Genomic DNA, 20,671 nt, shown 5'->3' with positions numbered 1-20,671 from the left:
TAATTTCCAGCTTACTTGCTGCGATGTTATATATTTTAAAGGACTTTGTCTCTCAATTACTGGACTAAACACTTAGAAAATGCTATAGCTAACTTGAAATCTGCAATTGTTTAAGAGCTGAAAACAAGTAAAACGATCTAATTAAGCAAATTGTTAATTCAATTAAGGGTCTAGTTAAGTTACTGAGAGCTCAGTTGGAATGAAAACACAGGGGGTCCCCAAGACCAGGGTTGGGAAGCCCTGCTTTAGAGACTTTACAGGTGTCCATATGTATTCATACTGGTGTAGTATGTTTCAATATACTGTTGTTAAATATATATAAAAATACATTAATGACAATAGATTTTTTTACCATTAGTTTTTGTATTATATATAATATATATATATATATGATCTATATATATGTAATACATTATATATATCTGAGGAGAGGAGGGCTATAGTAGAAAATGATTGACCCGAGGGAAGACTATTGTTACCTACAGGGGGTTATGATGCCCGAAGCCGCACCCTGGAGGTAACAATAGTCTTCCCGAGGGGTATTTCATTTTCCACTATGATTGAGTCTGCAGTACATATTTAATACATGAATCAGACAAGAAAATAAATGACGCAAAGTTAGATAGTACGACTTTATATATTTTGCACTGGGGAGGCAAAATAAGCTGATCCCTGGAGCCAGCATTACACTTCAGCCATCAACACTATACTTTAATACTGCAAAGCTACCTCTTAGTTGGTGCTTATCTTGGCGAGAGCCGAGTTCAAATCAGCATGAAGTTTTAACATCTACTTTCATGTAATGGAAATCATTTAGCTGATACAGCATATGTAAATAATCATTATATATATTTAGTTTAAATATAGCCAATAGGGCATATATACATAAATATTGACATATGTTTTGTTTAAATATAGGTGATACAGCATAAGTAAATAAATAAATAATAACAGAAACATTTTTTGAAGTTCAAACCGCATAGTTAGTAAAGTTTTTCTCTGTCTGGTTTGCCGATTGCTGTATAATCCAGTTTATATCCCACCCGTCATATTTGTTTTCGTCGTATGTTTCGTAATTCATTTTCTGTTAACTCACAGAATCCGTTTTCAGCCATTTTCTCTAGTGAGGAGTGCATGGGAGAAATGCGTTCCTTTGAAAAGTGGTGAGACTGACAGTAATGTGAACCAATCACATGACAGATCGAGGCTATTGGTGTAAGGATGTTAGGGCAATAGTTAGGGCAATCTATTTTTCCTCCTATGATAACCAATCACTGATTCTTGTATATAGCTAAGAAAAGTTTGATACCCATCCAGGGTCATCATAGCATGTACAAGCTTCAGCAATGCTCCATTGGATTCAAGAAGAACTGGAGGGGCACAAGAGTGTTTAAAATGTAATCAAAATCGACACATGCTTATCAACATTTACCACACATAAGCTCCTAAATACATACTGTAAGCTTCTCCTCAGGGACTGATGAAAAGGGAATATATTTCAATGAAATTGCACATGACTGGTTCCTACGTATTTTTAAATGTTGTAAGCATAGATTGTGCAGAGAAATCTACTTTAGAGATGTATACTCTTCAGGTGCAACACACACACATATATATATATATATATATATATATATATATATATATATATATATATATATAGATATATATATAGATATATATAGATATAGATATATATAGACACACACACACACACACACAAAACTGAAGAGCTACTAGGATAGTGTACTGTATAGCTATGTAAGAGAATCAGCAACAGTAATCAGCAATTGTACCTGGGAGATGTGTTTTAGTGCCATCTATTGGCAGCTAACCCAATATACAGTACACTATGGTAGTGTAACATAGGGGTAAAATAGAATAAAACAACACAAGAACCAAAAAGAGAAACAACTTTTATTATTATTATTATTTCAACTCTACAAATACAATCATAACTACAATTCAACCCAATCTCATTTACTGCATGACTTCACCAACAGTAAGTATCATCTTATAACAAGACCTTTCATTACCTACCACTCATATTCATGATACACCTTCAGACTAGAACACAGAACACAGGGGACTCAGCTAAAGGCACTTTGCTGTATACATATTGGGTGTAGGGGCAGGTTTTTTTTTTAATTTCAGCACATTTTCAACAGCAAAAGGATAAGGAATCTGTATGCATAGACACATACATACAAATAGCATTGTTACACATGGTAGTAGCAAGCGCTCTTCATTAGACAGGAAAGCTATTATTGTGAGCATAATTACAGATGCAAATTGGCCTGTGTTACAGCAAATTGCTTTGGACTGCAACTGAAAGTATTACTGGTCATGATTTCTAACTGATGGTAACAATAACCAATTTGCAGAAACTGCTATAGGCAATGATTCAGAATCCACATTTAAAAAGGGAATGCATTCAAATAATTTCATATTTTTGTTGCAGTATGGACCCTACTAATATTAAGGCATAACTAGCGAGTCAAAATAATGTTTGATTTTTTTTTTTTTTAGCTCTATTTAAAAAAACAAAACAGACATTGGGGGGGGGGGGAAGTTGTTTAAATACAACGAGCTATAGCTTTATAAATAGGGAACAATTAAATGATGGATTTTTCTCCCAACAAAAACAATGACCCCACACGACAGCGGCAGGTGCATCATCACTCTGATCTCACTTCCACAAACAAAAAATTCCGAAGGTCCATGTATTGCGTTTAACTACTTTAGTGGTACCTATACATTAGCATAAGCACAGTCAAGAAACAGAGGCGCTGTTCCTGTGTATTTTACTACATGCCGTATAAATAAACAATGCTAATAATATATTGCTTGTTTAAAAGATACATTACCAACTGTTATACATTACTATACCAGTTCAGCATACAACATTAAACTAAGGATCTGGTGAAGAATTCAGACAAACACAAGATTTGAGTTTCTGCCTCCCACAAACCCAAATGTTATAAAAGGTCCTTGGAACTTTATTCGTAATTTTGCAGTATCTATTAGACTTTGAAAACAAAAAAGAGTATAATCTGTGCAAGAGAACGACTATAGAAGATAAGGCAAAATTAAGGAGAGTGTTATAAAAGAAACATCTGCCATCGCCTCTGGCAAAACATAAATCAGAGTTATAACCTTGCTGTCAAGGTAACAGGACTCTCATTTAACTTGTGCACAATTCCTTAAATGTGGGTCTTGCCCTTTTTTTCTATCAACTGAAAATCACATCTGGAAAAAAGAAAAGTGGAATTTGAAAGTGTATTATTAAAAAAAAAAAAAAAAAAAAAAATGGCAAATCTTTTTCACTTTTACTTGCCAAAAATGGTGCTGGTCTGCAAAACAGTTCAAAGCATTACTTGTAAAGCATGCTTTTCATATAGGACACCTAGCTGCACTAACTCTAGTTCTCTTCTATGTCATTCTATCATGTAAACCCACTTTGTGTGCCATTGTTATAGCAAATTTTGCTATGACCATATGAACTTAAATGGCTGTTTATTTCACATGTTCTGTATACTACACCATGCAACAGTTGTACTGTTTGTCCTTCATTTATTCCGTATATTTAAATAGGCTGCAGATAAAAGGGGTTTGCAGAAAGTGCCTTATCATTAACAAACAGAAGAAAAGAGTCATTAGTATACCCATTCTGTATTAACATAGAGACACTGTTTTTGTTTTGGGAAAGGGGAACGATTGTTATTGTAACAGCAATGTTTTAATCTTACACCGTTCGATTACACCGTTCCTTTTGGACACTTGCCCCTGTCATAAGATAATTCACCATATCTTTACGAGGAACAGGCTACACATACTATTCATCTATGGTGAAAATGAAGTACAGGGTTGCTCAAAACTTCAACTCCAGGAGGTACCGGATCCGGCATTGGCTCTCCTTGTAGACAAGGTACTCGCTCTGACTGAAGTAGCTGTCTTTGTACTTCGGCTGAGGCACAGGCTTCCCCTGTGGAACAACCACTTTCCTGCCACCCAGAATGATCTCTGTATCCTTGGAAGGGTCTAAAACAAAAAAAAAAAAAGACAATGGCACACTTACTGTAAAAGATTGACAGGTGTATGAATATAGTATCTGAAATCTGAAGCCCAGCATTAGCCAATAAGGACATAACTCTCCCTCCTTTATCTTTTTATATTAAAAATGATCTATCTAGGTCTGAGGTCTGAAAGATTAGCAATCAGACATGAGTTAATCTAACCATGTTAACCAAGCTCTATATAATTTCCCTGGTGTCCTATCCGAACATCATCTTGATGACTCTGAAGTCCATATTAAACACTTTTACTTTGTGGCAATATGACCTCACTAAACACTATTCTCATTGTTGTACTACTACAGTTACTAGAAGATGGAAAGCAAAAGAGTTGCATCTTCTTACCTGGTTCTGTCTTGCCCCGTGCCACCACACTGTCATACCCTTTGGGTGCCGCTTCCAGCGTGTAATCATCCTTTGCAATGCTGAACTCCTTCCCAAGCGCAGCCTCAGTAAGAAACATGATCCCAGTATTACTGGCAGAGGGTCGAACTGCAAGAAATATAACAGGAAAATCCTGGTGCTTTAGTAGGATTTTGTAATCCCAGATAGCCTGCCTGAGAAATCGTATTATTTTTTTTTTTTAATTGTATGTCTTTATATAAAGTATAACAATAAAAACGGCTGTTCTCAGTAATAACAGCTTGTGACTTACCAAAACCAAATCCCATTTTCAGCAATTGTTCACCATGCAAACCAATGTATTGCAACTATATTTCTATGACCATTCACTATGACAGAAGATACAGTGCCTATAGTACGTATTCACCCCCCTTGGACATTTTCAGATGGTTGTGTTACAACCTGAAATCTTGATGCATTTAAATTTGATTTTTTTTTTTCCTTTGAAACAACAGTTAATGAAATAAAAAAAAAAAACTGAAATGTCTTGGTTAGATAAGTTTTCAGCCCCCTGAGTCAATTCTTGGTAGAACCACCTGTGGCAGCAATTACAGCTTTTGGGATAAGTCTCTACCAGGTTTGCACATCTGGATAGTGCAACATTCAGGCCATTCTTTTTGGCAAAATTGTTCAAGCTCTGTCAAGTTGGATGGGGATCGTTGGTGGATAACAATCTTCAAGTTTTGCCATAGATTCTCAATCACATTAAAGTCCGGGCTTTGACTGAGCCACTCTAGGACATTCACTTTCTTGTTTTTAAGCCACTCCAGTGTCACTTTGGCTGTGTGCTCGGTGTCATTGTCCTGATGAAAGATGAATCGCGACCCCAGTGTTAGGTCATTTGCAGACTGCAGCAGGTTTTCCTCAAAGATTTGCCCTTTATTTAGCTCCATCCATTTTGCCCTCTACCCTGACAAGCTTCCCAGTCCCTGCCGATGAAAAGCATCCCAACAGCATGATGCTGCCACCACCATGCTTCACAGTAGGGATGGTGTTACCTGGGTCATGTGCTGTGTTGGGTTTGCGCCAGACAAAACAAATGTATTTAGGCGAAATATCAAAATATCTCCCACATGCCTTTTTGCAAATTCCAAGCATGATTTTATGTGGGCTTTTTTCAGAAATGGCTTCCTTCTTGCCATTCTTCCATATAGGCCAGATTTGTGGAGTACCTCGGCTATTGTTGACACATGGACAGTTTCTGAGTCATGGAACGCTGTAGTTCTTTCACAGTTGTCATTGGCCTCTTGGTGGCTTCTCTGACCAATGCCCTTCTTACCCGGCTGCTCAGTTTGGGAGTACGGCCTGCTCTAAGCAGATTCTGGGTGGTGCCGTATACCTTCCACTTCTTAATGATCGACTTGACTGTGCTCCAAGGGATATTCAGTACCTCTGAATGCCTTTTTTATACCCCTCCCCTGATCTGTGCCTTTCCACAGCTTTATCCCGGAGTTGTTTTGAAAGCTCCTTGGTCTTCATGGTAGTATCTTTGCTTTGAATAAACAACCCAACTGTGGGACCTTACAGAGACAGGTGTGTTTAATCTGAAATCATGTGAACTACTTTACTGCACACAGATGGACTCCATTTAACTTGCTGTGTGAATTCTGAAGGCAATTGGTTGTACCTGAGCTTATTTAGGAGTGTCATAGCAAAGGGGGTGAATACTTATCTAATGAAGACTTTTCAGGTTTTTATTTTTAATTGATTTGTTTTTTCATCTTCACCCCCTTCACCCCCCCCCCCCCCCCCCCCCATATTTTTTCACACATTGTAAGTTTTGTGTCAATCAGAGGGAAAAAAATCCCATTTAAATGCATCAAGATTTCAGGTTGTAACACAACAAACTGAAAATGTCAAAGGGGGGTGAATACTTCCTACAGGCAATGTAAATCCCTTCTACATTGAAGAAAAATAAAGTTTGCAGTGATTACATCTTTATGAAAACTCCTAAAATTGTTATCAAGATTCTTCCCTCAGCCTTACCATAACATGCTGATTTGCTGTTCTCTGATGCCAAGTAAATTCCCTTTCCTACACGACCCCCGGAATGTGGCATGATCCTGAGCCCACTCTTCAGAATCGCCGCTACCACGGCAACGTTGGTCCCGTGCCACAGCAAACGACGGTTGTCTAGGTCATCATGAGCTTGAAAGCGTTCTGCCTTAAAAACAGCAGAAAGACAAGGCATTGAGCACAGTTGTAAATCGTTGCCTTGCAGTTATTCACATGCACTCTAATGCTTTAAGATACAACTATTTACAGTGAATATTAATTTTTGTATGTCAATGGCCGGAAAATGTGTAAACCTTCCTATCACCAATAACAACATTTTGTTTTTATGTTTCTCTAATGCACTCTGAAAGTTGTTTAAAGTGTGGAAGAGCTGAAGGCTCCCCAAAATAGATGAAACCTTTGTGTTGTTGCACACCTTAGATCGATCATCACTCAAAGACATTAGAGCAAATGGGGCGATACAAAAAGTTAGGAAAATACAGTGCTCACCTCCTTTTCCCTGTCAACTTCCCACACATTGAGAAGCTTGAGTTTTCCCCCCGGTGGTCCAGTTTCATCAAGGTATTTTTGTATTACCTATTAAAAAAAACAAGCACAAGTTTCCAGTATTTAAGTGATGAGGCAAATACACATTGATACACATCATGCTGATCACTTAATAAATAGACACCTGAGAAAAAAAAAAATATATATATATATATATATATATATATATATATATATATATATATATAGATATATATATATAGAGAGAGAGAGAGAGAGAGAGAGAGAGAGAGAGAGAGAGAGAGAGAGAGAGAGAGAGAGAGAGAGAGAGAGAGTGTGTACAGGTTTTAAAATGATAAAAATGACTTGCAGTACTACATGCACAAATATTCACTCTGACTGTCATGTGATCAATTCAACATTTTTTTTTTTAAACTTAAGTGACAATACTGTACCTTGTATGTTTTGGAAGCTTTAGCCATCAGTGAAAGGTTACATTTCAGTAGCAGATAGTTCTGGTCGAGTGGGTGAGGCACAGCTTCAATCTCCTCCACCTTAACTTTGTCCTTTTCTGCTTGGAGACTTTGAACCAGTTCAATATCCGCCAGAACCTGCAAGCGGATACCATTTTTGTATATTTTTACATGTCTTTGTAAGTATAATCTTATCTGTTAGTCTTTTTAACACTAAAATATTGGCGATCAACGGTTTCACAAAAACAAAACAAAAAAAAATGTCCATGTTTACCAGAAGCATCTCTTTTTTGGCCGTTATTATTTCCAGGGTGTCTATAACTGGGGGCCTCATGCGCCCAAAGTTGTGAGGGATGATGGTGTAGAACTTTGAGGAGAGCTCTTCCAGTTTATTCTTGGAAGTCCTCTTCTTCAGGGACTCTGCAAGCTCCTCTAAAGCCTCAAACCCCTTGGCGATCTGTGCCTTGCTCAGCTTTCCCAATGGCATCTTCTTAATGTCTGAGAGCAACAGGAATTGGGTGTAAGTAACATGTAGGTACACACCCTTAACTCATTTATTTCCAATATCTCAAGTGTGCGTCCAGCAAAATGAACCATCTGTTTCTGATACTGCACACTATTCTTTTCAAAGCCACTATACATAAATGGACGCTGCTTGGTTAAGGGGTTAAATGGGATCATATAATACATGCACTAAAGTTGATGTGGTCATATTTGATGTGATCATATTTATTTATAAGCAATGGTGCATTAACAGTGCTCCATACTGGTACATTTGTTTATGAAAACAGGCTCTCCATGTTTTTTACAAGCCTAGCCTCCTTACCAAGGTTCATTGTCTCCATGGCATTATTAAACATATCATTGCTGAAGATGAGGTTGATGAGCTCCTGGGTGGGTTTGTCCAGTGTGCAAGGGAGCACTTCCTTTTTAACTCCATCAACAGTATCAATCTGGAACCAGATGGAAGAAAAAACAACAACTCAGATCTGTTTAGTAGTCTATACATCACTGGCAGCTGGTTGTTTTACCACAGTATGAGATTATCTTGTCACACACAGAAACTCCATCACCCTCTCTCACCTTGACCTCAGCCTCCTCGTCCCCCTCCACTTCAATCAGGGTGTATTTCCCGGGGTGTGGAGTGAAATTGTCCTTCTTGTTCCAATCGTTCTTTGTCTTGTCTTTGAACTTCTTCTCAAAGTCCTTCACTGCTTCAGATACTCCAACAAATGGCGTAAGCTTCGACTGACCAACTTCACCCTTAAATACAGACCAGTGGTTCTATATTTAACCTTAACATTACTGGTATACTTTCCTTTCACAACCAATGATTACTTTAAGAAGTAGAGTCAGGCTTCTCCCCAGGCTGAAAAAACCTGATCCACCCGACTTGCAGAGACTACTGTGCCTTTAACAATAAGGACTGATTGCGCTTCTAGCAGAATATCAGTTGCACATTGCTGGGTGAAAAAAAAATCTTGGAACCACATGACAGCTGTGTTACGTCTTGACACAACATTTAACCAATCAGAGAGTTGAAGGGGCGGGTTTTCTGTGTTAAGCACTTTGAGAGGCTAAAACATTAGAAATAACTGATAATTTTTTTTTTTTTTTTTTTTTTTTTAAAAGCAAAAATAGTGACAATGATTGCAGGGGGTCAAAATAAGCCGGCGATAGGTGGAATCCAAAGCCTAATACTATATTTGCGCTGGTTACTTTATAAAAAAAATATTACGATTATTTGTCATATTATTGTACTGTAAGGTGATTATATATAAATAGCAATACATAGACACCAAAAAAAAATAAAAAAACAGTAATGAAAAAGAAAATGTTAAGCATAAAAAAGCACGACCAGATTTAGTCAACAACAGACATCGCATTGTTCAGATTCTTTGTCGTATTATATTTAAGGTAAGGCAAGTTTATTTTTCTGTAATGTTCAGTCGCCCAGCTGTACAGAATTCCTGGGAAGAACCCTGAGAGTGTTGTGTTGCTGTTTTTGGTTTGGGTTTAGTTATATTTGAATGTAAAAAAAAAATTAAAAAAAAGTTTTTTGATGTTTGCCCAAGCACTGACAGCATTATTGTTTTCCTTAATAGTTTTTAAACCTTATGCAAATCAACCTTAAGCAAAACATTAATTTGCATAGGGTGAAAGCTCATTCTACAATCTAAAAAAATTGGTCTGGTAATAGACAGACTATATGTCTGATCTGTATTTCCTAAAAAGCGCTGCATTGGTATTTGTATAATGAACAACAGTCTCCCTGTTGCTGAAGATATGGTACATTATCATCTACTTTTTAATCATTTTCCAGTTTAATACTGGCTCACTTCCTTTGTCGTAGTTTACTGGAATCCTGTCTCTTCCCCCTGCATTTGAAACAACGACTTACCACACGGCCCCATCGGTTCCAGTTGAAGAATCTTTTCCCTGACTTTATTAGTTGAATGATATAAAACTTGTTGTTGTTGTTTCCAATGTTGGTCTGGTTGAGCATGCAGTCATAATCTTCATGAATCTAAAAATAAATAAATAAATAAATAAATAAATAATTTTTTACTAATCTGAAAGCCTGTAAAAATTGACACAGTAGCTTAAATATTTCTCACAAAATATTTGACAAAAATGTTACCAAACATTACCAAGTTCATTTTTTTCCTTTATACTAGTTGTTTATACCTAAATCATATAATAAGCATCTTACTTGGATCAGAAAATGAAACAATTCACACCGAAAAAGACCCAAAGGTATAAATAGTATCTCTTTAAGTGGCCTATCTCCCGGAATGTCACCCAGAAAGTCACACAGAGTCAGTCATATGTAATAAATATTACCTTTATTATTGACAGCCACATAAACCAAGCATTTCCTGAATACATTCTGCATATAACAAAGTGCAGCCTTAGCTGTGCTATAACATTCCCAAATCAATCCAGCTGTGGCTTACACCGTATAGCCTACTACTTACAAAATCAATAATGAAATACAGTGTGCTACAATTGATTAAAAGGTAATACATGGTTTTACTTTGCTCTTATATAATGTAAAAAGCAGAAACATATATTGTCTTGTAATCAACTACGCACAACATAGCAATCATCAGCAACATGACTAAATGCAAACTCGCCACTTGTCAGTCTCAATCTAAAAAGGAAGAACGGGAATACAAGTTAGAATCAAATTTATATGCATAAATAAATAAAAAAAATGTAAAACATTGTTTTGACTCCAGAAAGACACATTTTATTGAACATGCAACATATGTTAGGGTATGCAATAACATGTACTTAATATGCATGCCAAGCTTCTAAATACTATATAAAAAGATGCTCTCTAGTTTAAGTTGGAAGTCTTGAATATATAACTGATATAAATTCCGGGAATTAAATAAGTATTTCACAGTCACAAAAATGAGGATTCTTACAATTAGTTAACTGGTGTACTCCCCTGCATATACCTAGAAACCGTGCAGAAAGGGTAGATTCTTATCATCTGTGTGTGAAGTCACATTTGCGTTTTTGAATGTGTCCAGTATGATTCACCACACTTTGACATAAAAACACGTCGCTCTTCTTCAACCTACATGTTTAAAAAAGTGTTCAGTCTCTTTTTTAACATTTTATCCTCGTTATTTAACTTCATCCTTATGGCAGCTCTAATCAGGCTTGCGTCAACTCCAAATTTGATTTTGATGTGCTCTACAAAAAACAAACATTTATATTCGGTTTTAGATTAGTTATAATGATCTAAACAATACTGCAGCCTATTAAGTATGCATCTCCCCTCCCCACATAACCCCCCCAATTCATTAAACTACACATATAAAACGAGGAGGTCTGAGATTTAGACCAGCAGTATTACTCTCTGCTGCTGTTTAGGTCTGACCTCAATATTGTTATGCCAGTGTTAAAGTATACCTATTAAATTTGCCAATGCTTCCGAGGGCAGCGGTGGTTTTTGGTGATCCTCTTTTCCATTGGAGGATTTCCTTCCTTGAAGAGAATGCGTGGCCAGAGTTTCTCTATTGAAGACTGCCATCAAAAGTTCTGAGGTGTACTTTTTAAAGTCTGTTGCTGAAATTCTGTTGTACAAAGTCTTCTGCACTTGAAGCCCACCAGGAAGCTCAAGAATGTGATCTTCCTTAAAACACAAAACCAACAAAACATTTTTTTTTTTTAAATATATTTTGATTACACAGATTTTTCAAAACTCCTTCTCAATATAGAAAAATGCAATATATCTGTGACTGTCATTAAGCAATCAAAGCTACTTTCCTAATTGTAATTATGACACCAAATAACAAAAACTATGAGAACTACTCACAATTGCTTAATAGTAACACTGCACACAAACAATTTTAAATAAATAAATCACAGCTGGTGTTTGCTTTGGTCCTTAAGTCTATAAAACAGGTTATGCTGCACCACAATTCATATTTAATCCACTCTGTCAAACCTGCTTGTATTTTCTGCACAGAGCTATTTAGGAATATTTGATTGAATCGTGTATAAAATAAGTTGTCTACCCTACCTTTGAATGGTTTCCAAACGCGTCTTCCACGATGTGGTTTTCTACATATGGAGTCGTCACATTGGTTTTGTTTTGGGGTTTTTCAAGTCCAACTTTGGCATATGTCAAAACTGATTTGAGTTCATTCGCAGTCCCTTTCATTTGTGCCATGAGAATGTTCATTTCTGTAAAAAAACAAACAAACAAACAAACAAAAAAAAACCACAATGTTAAATGGAATACATGGTGTATACTAGGATATCCAATTTTAAACACATTTTGGTCTGACCTTTCCACTGTCTTAGTTCCTTCTCTGCATTGACTCTACACCTGCGTTCATATTTCAGCTCAGTTTCTAATTTGTGGATTTTGGTTAAAGGCTTAGCGTGTCGGTTCTAATTTCAGGGAAACTGTCAAGATCATCTTCATTCTCCATGTCAGGGGTTTCATTCTGAAAAACAAACAAACACATGCATTAAAATACTACTGCAGTTAATTAATGGCACTACTAACATCAACTTCAAACTTCAAATGACAATAAAGGTAATACAATCTTTTGATGCGAGGCATAAAAAAACAATAGGAGCTATTTCCGAACAATGCAATTACAAGACACAGGCAAGTTTCCAAACCAGAGGTTAAGGGTTAAGCAAGAAGGTATCAAACTGGAATGGATAAATGTACCGCTGGGTTCAAAATACAGCTCTTTGTACATCAAGCTTTTGTTTCTTCAAAAGATTTATTTAAAAAAATAGGTGCTCATTTGTTGGTCCTTCACAAAGTATTCAATAGAATAGACCCCTTTTTTTCTGACATCAACACATTTCAGTGGCCACATTTAACTGCTACATTGCTATATAAATGTATCTCTTTTCTTGCATCCCTCTAAACTGCTTTGGAACTGACAACAGAAGGAATAATTCTGTCAGTTCTTTAAATTTTAAACTAAGCACTGTATTGTATACTGTTAAAATTTGAAATGTGAATTGTAAAGGAGTGCTGTATAACAAAACTATTGATTATTAGTGCATATATTGTGGTAATATAAATATAAATAACAACATGAAGATAACATATTATGAAATACTTACTAGTGCATTGTATTACTCAGCAGGGGGTATTTTTCTCCTTTTCATCCCGGCTTTCACTGTGAGAAAATTACAGCTACCTCTTCTTCTTTGTCCCAGTTATGTACTGGAATTTCTCTTGCTTTTATCTACCTATGTATATAAGGTCTCTAGCATGGCAAATGAGCAGAAAATGAGTGAAAATTCAGCACAAAAACATAATAAGGCATGAATTGTAAAACAGTGAAGTAAAAACAAAATGAAACAAACATCAAATGCATATTAACAGCAAAAACCAATATTCAGCAAAATTTAAATACTGAAACGGTAACAAGAAAACACACTGAACTGAATGTACATATCTGGTATAATCGGTCTTATGCATTACAGTACATACACCCTATTCTCCAGTGGTAGCGGAAGCTTTTTACAATTAGGGGGGTGGAGCGTCCCCGGTGCTATATCTAGTGTTCCCACCAAAACACACAATTTGCGAGTTAATATTGAAAATAATTAACACCTAAATCGCGACGAGAGCTTTAAAAAATATGCTGTCAATTGCAACCAAATCATAAAAAATAAAAAAACAGAAATGTAGTTCTAGTGGCTTAATTATGAAGGCAATTAAAAAAAGCCATAAAAACAGCGTTTCATTTTTTTTTTTATTTCATAAACATACCGATCTGAAATGGCAGAAACGTAATATAACTAGCATTCTTTTTTAATGGCAAATTTATATTCGTGTATAGAACAGGGAGAAATGTTTTACAGTAAATCGCTTACACAAAAAAATCAAGTCCAGCAAACTTTGCAGACTGACCGGTGCATTTACACAATTTCATGGTAAATAAAGTTGGAAAACAAGAGCGAGCCCAGGCATACCTGTGTATACTTACAGTTTCAAACAAAAATATGCTAGCATGGTCTATTTCACTGACAAACACTTTTTTTTCAACTGTTGCAGACTTTCTTTTTGCTTGCATTCATACTGTACTGCCTGTACAGGAGCACATGTGATCATGTGAGCATTCCCTAGGGCTTTAACGCAAAAACTGTTCATTTAAGATATCTCCTACATATAAGCGAATATGGTTTAATAAACTGTCTGTTTTGATCTAATTAAAAAAAATAAAGTAACACATGTAAAAGAATAAAAGCACAGGTAACAGTCGTGTATTTGTAAGTATTTAAGTTACAAATAGGTGCTGCGAAAGTTACGACAAATTGCTGCACGGCTCTTCGGTAGGGCGAGGAGGATTGCATCATTTTTTAATGGTAGTCCTAACACTTTCAGCATTTTGTGTGAAAAGCAGAAATTGTTGAGCATTCCAGAATGTAACTACGAAATGGAACAGCTCATATGACATGCCCAACGGGTCCTTGTGACAGAGAAAGAATGAATCTTGGTTATAAATCTCCCTCCCGACCTGTGAGGGTGTTGTATAAGGGAAACAGAGTGCCTCGGACTGGATGGTTTGCCAGTTAATTCCCAGGGTCGGAAGCCAGCCACCACGTAAAGGGGGCCGAGCCACAATACCACAAGTCATCGCCCTACTGTGGTAGGTGACGTTTCAGTTGTGGATTGGAGGACACGTGATTGCATTCGCTACCAAAGTGGGTGTGACAGAGGATATATCAGTGGATGTGAAGAAGCAATCTGTTCCTTTTGTTAAGGCTGTGAGAGAACCGGTAAAGGACTGTGTAATAAAAAAAAAAAGTGTGTTTTAGAAAGTTCTAGAAATGCGTTCAAGTTCATCTTTGCCCTTGCCCTATAATAACCCCATATCTTATATAACTTGTTTTTGTCACGTTTCTATAACTTGTTTTGGTTAGAATGTTCTAGGGAAAGGAATAGTTTATTCAGAGGGCCGAGCCTCGAGGGAGTGATCTGGCCAATTACTCTCTCGCATGCAAAAGCCTAACTTGGTAAGTTATAAAGGACGGGGTTCTCCTATGCTCTGATGAGAGTCAGCCGTGAGGATTAGCGCGCAGTCCTGCTCGGTAATTTCTTGGAGACAGCTGCTTTCTCTTACCAGGGTCGAAGGGCTCTCCCGATCCGCTTGGAAGGGTAAGAATTAGTTCAGTTGCGTCTCATGGATTGTATTGATATGTGATTAATATAATCTTTGTATGTAACCTTGTTGGGTTATGTCCCGTTAGGGATATCGTTATTCGCAGTATAGCATCTGTGTATGTAACTGCGTGTGTGTGTGTGTGTGTGTGTGTGAAATAATAAAGGACCTTTTAAAATTACTCTGTGAAGTAATTGCCTTATTTACTTCCACATCAACTTCCTTTTAAATTGAAAGTAATTAAATTTCACACAACAGACTGTAAAGTAACCGTGAGTGTTTTGTGTTTGTTTGTTTGTCGTTCTAATTGTACTAATTTGTCATTGTTAGAAGGCTAACACGATCTGAGGGCTGTCGCTAAAGGCCAGCACCAACACAGACAGCACTGCACTGCTGTTCACCAATAACTGTATTTCACCACTTGCATGCATAGCAGTTTATACTCTTTATTATTTCGGGACTGAACCCTGTGGTTTTTACTGTGCAATACACATTACCAGTGCCTTACTTACAGTCGCCAAACGACCAGGATTAAAAAATAATAAAAGGATTGTTTGTCATCTGTTTGAGCATTCCATCACCTCTACACATGCGCACTGCAAACCACTTTGCCACAGTCCTATGAAAAGAGCAACAACTGATCTGGGAAATAAAACAGCACATGGTCTCAGTAATTACTTCTCTCCGTGCCCAGATACTGAATTTCTGAAATCTCCGACACTGATTCTAAGCTGATCAAAGACATGAAAAAAGCAGTGCCCGGCGGCCTGATGAAGCGATGAATTCAACATTGCCTCTGTATTAGATCCACGATTCAAAGCCCTGCCTTTCTTGTCAGTTGAAAAAAAATCCATTGACGCAGTAAAGTTGTGGGAAAACAAGATAAGCTGCAATATTTAATTTACTTATTTAAATAATGTAATATTTAAATGTTCGTTATACTAAATTATACAGCTATTTTAAAACAAATCTGCTGTACCGTCAGGAGTCTGATCAAATTCAGTAGCTGTAATGGTGGCATTCAAGGCTTCTTGTCAGCTGGATAAATAACCACTTTATTAGAAGGGGATAAGCAATCAATTTAATCGGTTGACAAACGTTAGTGTATAAATTGAACTTTTTAAACATTGCATTGTTTTAAATCTTTTGTACAGAAGATTCTCAGTTTAGGTTAAACGTTTCCCTGTTAAATGATGATGTTATGTACCTTTTTGGTCTGCAATTTATATTTCAGACACTAACAAATTTGCTCAGAAAAAAATAATCTAAATGTAAGCTACTGTTGGTTATTTTCTAAAAGGGTCTTGCTAAAATCAGGAAGCAGTTAATTAAAATGCACCTTGTTGGAATCTGTGTTCTAGTGAAGCTTACTGGTATGATTTTCTCTGGCTTCTTCAAATTTTGTTCAGTTTTTTCAGTTTGTACAGTAACACTGTATGTATGACAGATTCATTTTCATACAGGATTGCCAGATGCCTGAAGTGAGATTAGAGACTCCATGTGATGTCATAGATGAGCACTGTAGTTCTTTTAGCAAAAAACCTAAACTGAAATGTTACTGTTGGTATTTTGGGGAGAAAATGCCCTTCGTTGTTTTGAATGCATGCATGTTTTAGAACATTATTAGGAGTACAAATAACATTAGAATGCATTCATATTTTTTGTTAATCATTACTCATTACAGGAAGTGATACAGGCAAACTGGGGCAAAAAATAACTACTGAAAGATTTCTGTCAACAGTCTGTGTGGGAGGGCAGCAGCCCTGCCCTTGTACATGTGTGTTTGGGAATGTAAGGTTGGCAAGGATAGGGTTAAACCTGTCCCTGCTAGCAATCACAGATGTGGCCATTCCCTAAATAGGTAATTGGTGCTAACTGGGGAGTGGCCACATGTATAAAAGGAGGCAGAAATCCTGCCTGACAGAAGGGTTTTTTTGTGTATTTTATTTAAACCTTTTGTTTTGGTCCTTGTGCCTATTTAGTTGTTCCTGTGTTTTGTTTGTTTGTTTTTCTAATCAGTGTGCAACAGTTCTAAACTGCAGCTTCTGTCTCCAAGTCTCTAATTGCTGCTTGTAACATCTTGGGCCGTGATGCTATCCTGTCACAGTCTGGATGCTACATACGATCGCTGGAAGAAAGTTTTACTGCAGTTGACTAAATTTGATTTGCAAAGGAAAAAAGTGAAATTGTTCTTTGGTGAATTTGGCCATGGTTTCTGCCTTTGCTCTGAAGAACAGGTGGAAAAAATATGCACACAAGTATGCTCTTAAAGAAAAAAAATCATCATTTTTAAAACTCAACAAATCAGCCGCATTCATCAATGCATTTATAAAAACCTTTGGATGTATATTCAAGTTTCATCAGACTGTGGCAGATACAATTATGCATGTACTGAGAACCACTGAAAACTACACTTAAACTGAAATTATTCAGTACAAACTGAGGCTAGATAGGTAAATATATGGCAAAGCATTCCAAACCAGCTGTTCACACAATTTAAACAATTTCAAACCTCTTCATAGATAAATGCAAAACAACCTTACATTTAATAAAGCAAGTGTGGGTTAGAAACAGCAGCCAGATACAGTAACTGCAGAACAGTAAGGTACACTATTGCATTTTACTTGCACCACTAAAAATTATTTTAAAAAGTATCAAACTGCAGTATTATTGCATTAAGTGGTAAGAAATTAATGCAGTCTTGAGCAGCCTTTCTGGGCCCATGGAGTAAAACATTTTAGAACCAACTTAGTTAATGAGGTGGCAGGGTACTGTCAGGATTGGAACCAAAACCTATGAGAGTCTGATTCAGCTAAAAGAGCTGAGTTAACTGGCATACCCATATCTGCAATGTCCTTGAGTCATATTGTCAGTTACTGTAGGTATGCATGAAAAGCCTAACTGTCCCAACACAATACGCTGATGCAAACACAAAACCAGCTATATAATCGCTTTGACAATCTCTTCATCACATTTCATGTCTGTGCTCACCTCGGCAGCAGAGTCCCTGCTCATTTCACAAGTAGCATCGATCTTTGTCTTGCACTTTGCCTTGTCTTTTGGAGCAGCCTTTAGGGCCTCCTTAACCGATTTGAAGGCATCTTCTGGAGCCTCGGGCTCCACCTTCACCTTTTTTCCCCTTGCTTTGGTGGATGAGGCTGCCTTTCTTTTAGGAGGCATTCTTCAAATTTTAGTGACTGAAAAAAAAAAAAAAAAACACAGCAAATATTAATAACCACCTTAAATAAAGGCAAGTTTAACTACAACAAACAAATGAGTAACTTAAATGGACTGTCATGTTATTTTAAGCTGTACTACACCTTAGCAAACAATTTTCATACCCATGTATCAGTCATAGGGCCTTTCCCTGTAGGCACTTGTAACATAGTTCTAAATGGACAGCAGAAAACAGGGTGACTGGTGCTATTGACCTATTCTTGAAAAGAAAGTGCATAACTCCTTTAATTAGCAAATCTTTCACTTTGGTAATTGTCCATTGCATTCATAACTTGCACAGCTTCTAATTGAGCAATGTACTGTACTTTACTATGCATGAGTACCGCCTGTCCTTCATTGGTAAATCTAATTAGTCTAGAGCAAAAACCTTTATTAACATCTTCTGTAGTGTGTCTACACAGAATAATAAAATAGACGAACATTACTTTTTGTAATGGCTGTAGGTCTTGGAACATGCTGTCCAATGTTACCGGCTGTAGAGCATCATCGGTGCACTAGGCATATGCAGTAGATTTCCCAGCCTGAACCGTCCAGACATGTCCAAAGCACTGTCAGTGTACTACACTACAGTATGCCTATCTTGATTGCTTTAACCTTTTACATATTTTTAAGCATTGCTGATACATACTGTTAATTGTACTCCGTTCAGAATATACCACCAGGGAGGATGAAATTATGTGATGGAAAAATCAGTAAGGTTCCAATTAAAAAAAACTGTTTGAGCCAAGTTTTTGTGCAGTGAATTAGACCCACTTGAACTTTTTTTTTTCCTCTGTATGGTTAGCCTAATTAAACTTTAAAGTCAAAGCCTAAAATAGCTCAGCTGTTCTTATTTCCGTCTCAGAAATGTTAATACTTTTCTAAAACACAGATTTTACAGATTTAGGATTTAATGTACATTGAGAGGTCCTGCTTTCAGGTAACAAACTGTTTGGATGGATACAGCATTTGGTCACATATAAGACCTATTCCAAAATGGCTGAAACTAAAGTAAACCAATATGTGCCACTCCCAAGCATTCAAATGAAGGTTTCCATGAGAACCTTGTTGCTACGAGTTTACCTTGCATGACAATACACATCATTAGGTTTTTCTTTTTTTAATGTGTTTTAAACGCTAATTTATTGTTTGTGTGTGTGTTTTGTTTTTAAGGAACGCTGAATACTTGTGAGCCTTTCTGCTGGAATAATTAAATTAGAAATAAACATGTAAATCTGGAAGCACGCGCATTCTTCTACCAAGGAAGCGTGGCTTGCTGCAATAATAATAACAACATGTTTTATGTTTTTAATAGTTAAAAACTGCATACAACTAACAATTGTTCATCTATGAAGCTATCATCGAAATATAATACTGTCTGTATTTTGGACGCTACTTGGTACTTAATCGTTCAGTACAGGGACAGTACAGTGCAGGGTGACTTCATTCTGGCTGTACTGCAGCGACACTGCATTGTACAACCTACGTATTTATCGCAATTTATAGTAATACTGTGTTCCCGATTGCATTATAGTGCTGTTGATTGCAGCATACATACATACTTCGTACAATACATTTGTGTAAATGATATTTTCTGTTTTTAATGTTTTGAAAGACTAACTTTACGGGCTTATTAGAACGAAAACAAATAAACAGATACATAAATAAATACAGAAACTGCGCATTTTCTTTAACGACCAAGTTCTCCATCCATTTCCTTATTATGAATAAACACTGTTAACGACTAAACTTACCCGTTTGCTGTGCGCTAAGGATGAGCTGTGGTTTTGTGTGGTTTCTTTTTATACAGTTACTATACAGTATTGTCACGAGACTGTTCACCAGGAAATACAGCAGAACTAGCCCAGGCAAAGGGCTGCATCAGATGAGATGGCGCAGATGCTCCACCTCTTCCTTGCCTTGCGTCCACTTTCTTCATTGGCTTTTTTTGGGGGGGGATACAAAATTATTGTCAAGTTGTGAGAAGACGTTTTTTACAAACAGATTCCACTAATACCTCGAAGTCTGACACTGGGTGTCCATAACATGTTATTGTGCTACAACAGCACCAAATCATATAAACTGAACACGTTTGGATCTGTGTGATTGGAAAATAAATCTACACAGCTTGCTGAAAATCTACAGTGCATCGGAGAAGCCACCCAATTTTCCACATATCTTACACAAAGTAATTAGAATTTCCTGGGTTACTCCCTTCTTTCTTGCCTCGTAATTATTTTCAAAGTAATTTGACATACATAACAGGATAACATGGCATTTGTCTTTGTTTGGCATTCCATGTAAATGGAATAGTTTCAAAGTTCTAGAAACAGACACCACACGCTAT

General features: G+C 36.8%; 1 protein-coding gene and 1 long non-coding RNA gene across 2 annotated transcripts; both read right to left on the bottom strand.

The window, feature by feature from the left end:
- Positions 1-1,899: 1,899 nt before the first annotated feature.
- On the bottom strand, positions 1,900-20,424 carry LOC121328826 (protein mono-ADP-ribosyltransferase PARP3-like). The gene is made up of 11 exons (XM_041273915.1): positions 20,079-20,424; positions 18,100-18,305; positions 9,852-9,977; positions 8,534-8,713; positions 8,277-8,403; positions 7,725-7,948; positions 7,433-7,588; positions 6,981-7,067; positions 6,462-6,639; positions 4,419-4,565; positions 1,900-4,041 (listed from the first exon to the last, which is right to left on the bottom strand). The coding sequence occupies exons 2-11, from the start codon at positions 18,286-18,288 to the stop codon at positions 3,872-3,874; spliced, it is 1,584 nt and encodes a 527-aa protein (XP_041129849.1). The 5' UTR covers positions 18,289-18,305; positions 20,079-20,424; the 3' UTR covers positions 1,900-3,871.
- On the bottom strand, positions 10,237-14,804 carry LOC121328827. Its single transcript, XR_005951722.1, has 5 exons — positions 13,061-14,804; positions 12,259-12,420; positions 11,991-12,154; positions 11,378-11,600; positions 10,237-11,158 (listed from the first exon to the last, which is right to left on the bottom strand). It is a non-coding gene; the product is annotated as an uncharacterized LOC121328827 (long non-coding RNA).
- Positions 20,425-20,671: the final 247 nt, after the last annotated feature.

Source organism: Polyodon spathula, chromosome 16 (genome assembly GCF_017654505.1).
Source record: "Polyodon spathula isolate WHYD16114869_AA chromosome 16, ASM1765450v1, whole genome shotgun sequence".
NCBI lineage: Eukaryota > Metazoa > Chordata > Actinopteri > Acipenseriformes > Polyodontidae > Polyodon > Polyodon spathula.
Note: the sequence above shows the minus strand (reverse complement) of the source record. Positions and strands in the feature narration are given on the sequence as shown.